General features: G+C 54.3%; 1 protein-coding gene across 1 annotated transcript; it reads right to left on the bottom strand.

The window, feature by feature from the left end:
* Positions 1 to 1388: 1388 nt before the first annotated feature.
* PSRC1 (proline and serine rich coiled-coil 1) lies at positions 1389 to 5162 on the bottom strand. The gene is made up of 8 exons (XM_026484640.4): positions 4954 to 5162; positions 4518 to 4575; positions 4369 to 4426; positions 3453 to 3894; positions 2987 to 3101; positions 2648 to 2896; positions 2262 to 2355; positions 1389 to 2038 (listed from the first exon to the last, which is right to left on the bottom strand). Exons 2-8 carry the CDS (start codon positions 4534 to 4536, stop codon positions 2035 to 2037), a joined length of 981 nt encoding a protein of 326 aa, XP_026340425.1. The 5' UTR covers positions 4537 to 4575; positions 4954 to 5162; the 3' UTR covers positions 1389 to 2034.
* Between the last annotated feature and the right edge of the window lie 1137 nt (positions 5163 to 6299).

Genomic DNA, 6299 nt, shown 5'->3' with positions numbered 1-6299 from the left:
TCTGCTGGCCACACCTCAGTGCTTGCCTAGGCACGCCGGCCTTGCAGGGCTTCTGCCCGATCAGGGAGTCACCAAGGACCCCACTCACCAGATGCCAGCGCAGGACTCAGCTGGAGAGCACACCTGAGGTTTTCTTGCCTCTGCCAAATTTCTCCAGAGCCAAATAACTCGGTGTGTTTCCACATCCCCTCCCCCAGCTCAATTCTTAGAATCCCAGAGGCTGTAGGAGTTGCCGCAGGAGGCTCAGGGAAAGGAACGAAGGCCTGGGCGGCTGCCACTGTGGTACAGGTAAATGTATTGTGAACCTGAAGATCAGCCGTAAAAAGGAGACAGAGGGTCTCTGTCTGGGCAAGGACATTTCAATGCCTACGTAGGGTGCTGATGGGCATATACGCGGCGGGGGGCACTAGCTGACGCTCCATCCCCTCCGCTCAGTTGCCTACTGGCTTCTTTAAGTCATTGCCCCGCCTTCAAAGAGGGAAGTTCTCTCAAAACTCACAAGGAATTGAGAGCACCTGGGTGGTGCTGTCGGTTTAGCGTCTGACCCTTGGTTTCGGCTCAGGTTGTGAGCTCAGGGTCGTGAGATCGAGCCCTGTGTTAAGCCCCGCCTCAGGCTCCATGCTTAGTGCAGAGTCTGCTTAAGACTCTCTTCCTCTCTCCCTCTGCCCCTACCTGGCTCCCTGAGCGCTCTCCCTAAAATAAATAAATAAATCTTAAGAAACAAACAAAAACCTCACAAGGAATTGAATTGGTTCTGGTTGCAAGAGTCAAAGGCTGTGAGAAAAGGGAGACCCTTAGTGAAATGTGTTAAATGAGTCTCTGTTATTCGTTCAACAACCCCCAACATCTTGCACTCAAATCTATTTTTTCAACAAATGAATGAAATTCTCTGCCACATACAACTCATAACACTTGGCATGGCAGAGGTTTATAAAACCTCGTGTTCAGCCCTCAAGTCTAGAAACAATTCTACAAGGTAGAATGCGGTGAGGTGTTCCAGCATCTTCCACTGAAGCAGTCAGCGAAACTGAAACCAGGGTACCCACCAAAGGGTCCCCTCATCTCATTGGTACAGCAGACCAGATGCCAAGGCATTCTCAGAAGGCTCCATGCTCTTGCCAGGAAAGGTCACCCAAGCTTAGGATATAAATAATAATTTGACCAAGACCTTACCTTGATAGCCTCACCCACATATTTCACTTGATCTGGACCTTTCAGTAACATATGCATCCTGGAAGAAGGCAGTGTGTTCCCATCTAATGCCAACAAAGGGAGGGTGGGTGGTCCCGGTCTGACGAGCTCGAATCACAAGCCCCTTCAGCCTATTTAGGCCTGGCCTGGGAAGCTCGTCCTGGCTCCCTCATCGGAATAACACAGTTTACTACAAATTTGTTTGAAATTGGAGAATTTACTTTCACATACACAGAGATTAGAAAAATACATTCATTTTATTTTAGAAAAATGCAGACCAATGTAAGCTTATCATCAACTGGCCTCTTAAGAGTCACAGAATTCACGGGAAACAAGTTCTGGAGACCAGGTGCCTGCCTCTGCCTCTCCAAACAGGCCTGCATCCAGCAGAGGATGTGCTTCAGGGCTGCTCCTCAGAGAGCAGGGAGGTTAGCTACAGAGGCCATTCACATGTAAATGTCCAGTGGACCAATGCCTGGGAGGAAGATCAAACTCTCTGGGACTGAACACAAGAGTGGGGGTGGATGAGGACAAACTACTCTCTGGTTTTTCTCATTTTCTGCTTGTTAATTTCCCTGTTGGAAGGCGACCTCTTTTCCCTAATCCTCTTTCAACTCACAGGGTTTGATTCCCCTCCAGCTCAACCCTAATCCACCCCATCTCCCAGCTCTTTACTCCTGGGGCACCAGCCCTGGTGGCATCTCTTTCTCCTGCTCCTGGGCCAGAATCTGCTAGAGTCAGGGCCTATCTTCCATGAGAGGGCTTGGGAGGCTGAGGAGAGGTGAGTCCAGGCAGTGACTGTAGTGGTTTGCTACTGAATTCTTGCTTGCTGTCCTGATCTCTTTACCTAAAGAGTCAAAAGGAAGACCTGCTTTAAATTGTCCCTCCTCCTCAAGCCCATCTGTCACCCAGCTGAGATCAAGTTTCTCAGGGAAGGAAGAAAAAAGACTCCCTGTTTCTCCAGGCCCCCCTCCTCATCCCCATATTGCTACATAAGACTCAGGGCTGGTGTGCATAACAGTTTGGAAGCCCAGATGACAGGAAAGAGACAGCCTCTCAAACAATCATACCTGGTAGGTCCTGGGACTGCAACTCTCTTGGGGGGCTGCAGACTGCTGCGAGTGGCACCAGGGATAGGAAGATTTGGTCGCTGGGAAATGGGAACTTGATGGGGGTTGACAAAAGAAATGAGTTAGCAAAGAGTTCACGTGACCTTCTCAGAGTGAGCTTCTTCCCACCCAAGGTAAAAAACATAGGGTATTTGAAAACCATTGTTCAAACTCTTTCCCCGGGCCCACATCCTCTCTTTTACTTAGGTCTCCCCATCTTCAAATTGAGTGGTAATGAAGATGGAAGAAGTGGTCACTGGTCCCAGCACTGCGAGGGTGCATTCAAGCTGGGCAAGAGTAAGCATTCTTCCTCCTGATTTCCAACTGTTATGTCCACTCTTCCTCACCTCTGTGCCCTGCAGCGCTTGGTCGTGGAAGTCCTTTCCGAGCTGGCAGAGAAGCTGGAGGCAGGGCACCTTTGCTGGGTGGTACACTCCGGCTGGTGAGTGGCATTCGGCTGGCAGGCCTGGGGATGGCCGAGGGAACAGGCAGTCGACTGGAAGGCTTAGCGGCTGCTCCCTGTGGCCGAGAGAGGCGCTGAGAGTTGCTGGTAGAAGGCTGTGGGGCCAAGACTGGTCTGACAGGGGTAGGTGGGCCTGGTGGAAAGGAGTAGAAGAATTAGAGGCTCAGCTCCACATCCTTCCCCCTCCCATTCACCCACAGCTTTGCTGCCCAAGCCTTCTCACTTGCTGTTGTTCTCCCACTGGGCCCTGCTTTGCCCCGGATTGGAGGAGTGGATCGGACAAGAGGAGAAGATGCTGGGCTTTTGGAGGCAGGGAACAGATTGCAAGTGGGTGACTCCTGAAATACAAAGAGAGAAAAAATAGAACTAGAATGGAAAAAGAATCTGTTCTGCTGGCTGTTTGAAAAATAGAGGTGGAGAGTTGCCTACATTCCAGTAAGGAAGGGCAGACATTAGCTCCCAACGTCATGGTCACCTATACCATTTATTGTGAGCTTATTACAGACACCACCGAGGTATGTGCAGATACCGTGGTAGGTGCTTTGCTTATGGTATTTTGCTTAATTCCAATAATTCTGAGGTAGAATTTTACTAACCCCGTTTTACCAACAAGGAAACCACTCTATGGCTGTACCAAGTCACGCACTGTGTCTGAGGGCACACAACCAACCCAGACCCTCCAAACTTACCCTCTTCACACTGGAGGGCCTCTTTCCAGATGTTGCCCGAAGAGCCCTGACTGACCCCTTCTTATCGGTGCTCCGGAGTCGGGGTGTCAGGCTGCTTGGGGAGGGGGTGCTCCGAGTCAAAGAACTCACAGTGGGCAGCAGGTCTCGGACGGGACTGTCCTTTAGCACAAAGGTCTCCCGCCGAGGGCTGGGCTTCACCTTGCGAGGCCCCAGGCCCTCGCCTGTGCTCTCCTGCTCCTGCAGGGCACACTGCTCCAGCTGGGCCGCCAGCCGGTTGGCCTCGTGGAGAATCTCTTCCAGCTTCTCTGGACTAAGGGGGCCTAAGCTGAGCCTCACCCCCTGGGGGGCTGGGGCCACTGCATTTGGGTCACTTCGATTGGAAAGTCCTCTCCGGAGGGGTTTCTCTGGAGTCACCAACACTGCTATGTCTTCCTCCTCACGACTGAGACAGAAAACAAACCAGGCACCATGCCCACGGAGAAGAGAGCAGGCGACTGTGCAAAGGAGACCAGACACCCCCCCACACACACACACACAAACAGAGCCAGGGATTCAACCCCAAACCCTGATGGCCTTGCTGACTGTGTGATGTGGCCTCTAGGTGATGAGACGCCTGGTTCTATGAGGCCTAATAGGCCTTTAGCCCTTATCGACATTGGAAATGATGCCAGGATGAAGACGCAGCAAATCCACTTACCCTTCTTCTTAACATCCTGACGTCTCATCCCAGCTTATCCGTTTTCCCTTCCCCCAGTAGTGTCATTGAGGCTGTGTCAACAAGTCCCCCAACAGCCGCAGGGCACCCAACCTTGCGTCATTACCAACCCAGACCCCAGGGGCCAATAATTCAGCACTAAGGGGTTAGAGACAAAGAGGGATTGTTGGAGGAAAGCAAGTAGGTTCAGGAGGATGGTACCTGTCGCATGGTGACAGCCCTCCAAAGTCCAAGGTCTCATCCACTATAAACTTTACATCTGCAGGGGAGGAGGGAATGAATGCCAGCCTCGGGTCGCCAACACGGCTCTCAATCGCAGCACCTCATTCTTCCCTTCTTACTTTCCTTACCTTCCTCCAAATCTTCCATGTTCCAGCCGGCAGGAGCACGAGTCAGCTTAGACCTGAGCTGGAGAGGAAATATCCCTTTCTTCAGGTCTCCATCCTGCCCAAGGCTCCCAGCTAGACAGACTCAGGGTGCAAGCCAGGGGGTGGGGATCACGCTGGAGGTAAAGCAAAGGTCCCAGGAGTGGCACCTGCCCCGGTAACTCAGCCGTTTCCTCCGCGGAAGGTGCGGAGAGCGCACCATTCCCCCTCCTCAGGTTGCACTACCGGCCCCCCTACACCCTGGTCTCTCCTCACCGGCGGCGGTCTGCACGCTCTATCTTCTTCCCCGCCACCATCCTCCGGTTCTTCCTCTCCCCAAATCACCTTTCCACTCCCACGGCACCACACCCACACCGCACCTCCAGCCCACCCTCTGTTTTTATTTTCCGCCCCGCCTCACCGCTCGCAGAAGGTGCTTGCTTCCCACCACTTAGTCCCGGGAATCAGCCCCGAGGGGGTGGGGCTCCTTTCGAATCTCTCAGGTTCCACCCACTCCTACCATAGGCGCCCCGTGATTGGCGGATCCCAGCATCCCCTGCCCTCGGGGGCGGGGCGGCGACAGGCAGCCGGGCGGAAGTCTGCAGGTGGGGGCCCTGCGGAGAGCAGCTCTAAGAAAGACTCCATCCGGAGAGCTGAAGCGAGGAGGCCGCGAGCGCGCGCGCGCCCAGGAGACCTCCCTCCGGAGTAGGCGGGGCCTTGTGGCGGGGCGCGAGGGATCTGGCCAATGAATGTAGGTTTCGCGCCCGGCGAGCGCCGCCCCCCCCGCTTTTCTCCGCCCCCTCCTCCCGCTGGGCGGAGCCTGGGCTCACCGGCCGGGCCTGCGCGCGCCCGCCCCAAGACTAACGCCGCGCTTGAGGAAATTCGTTTGCAGGGGCTCACTCCGTTTGCAAGCACCGCGTTTGCCAGATCTCCTCAGTTGTGATTTTTCCAAGTTGCGGGAGCACCTGGGCATTTATGTTTTAGGTATATGGAGTTTTCTACGAAGCACATCTTCCTTCGTCTTTTTAAGCGAGAACATTCGGGACCCGAGGTAGCCCAGGTGTAAAAAAAAAAAAAAAAAAAACCACCACCACAACAGGCTTTTCGGACAGGGAGGTTTGGGTCCAATTCAACCGAGACTCCTCCGTCACGCGGCAGGCGGGCGTGGGTATATCGGAGCCCTGGCTTCCCCGCGGGGCGAGGATTCTGACCTTCAGTCCCGTTCTACGGCCAGGAGTCACGTTCCGCGGTCGGGGGAACTACCGGTCTCGAGTTTTCTGCCGCGGGCCTCGGGGGCTTTTGAGCGTGTTTGTGACTTGCTACCGCTACCCTAAGAGCCGTGTTTGTAAAATGCTTAAGTCTACTTACTAGAGATTTCCTTTTTGTTCTTTCCCAGGGGTTGCCTGTGATTAGGCTGGGCCACCCGTTACCAGGGCTTCTTCAGAATGTTCCCCCAAAATGAGAAGAATGGCTGGAGAGTTTTAGTCTCCAGAGTTCATGACCATTACTTTGGCTCCTTATGGGCTTTCGGGGGGTTCCTTCCTAGTCTTTAGCTGGGACGTTGAGGTGGTGGGGTTTGCCGGCGCGAGCAACAAATGCCCCTGTCAGAAACGCCGGCCGGCACAGGGGCCTTGGGATTTAGTGGGGTGCAGAGGGGCAGGGAGGGGTGCGGAGGCCCAGCCCTTGCCGGCTTGCGTGCGGGAGAGCCGAGCGGAGAGGGCTGCCCGGTTTCCGGAGGCTTGCTGGTGAGCGTGGCCCCGCAGTGGG

This window comes from Ursus arctos, unplaced genomic scaffold, assembly GCF_023065955.2.
Source record: "Ursus arctos isolate Adak ecotype North America unplaced genomic scaffold, UrsArc2.0 scaffold_12, whole genome shotgun sequence".
Classification (NCBI taxonomy): Eukaryota; Metazoa; Chordata; class Mammalia; order Carnivora; family Ursidae; genus Ursus; species Ursus arctos.
This window is presented reverse-complemented; position numbering and strand designations above follow the sequence as displayed.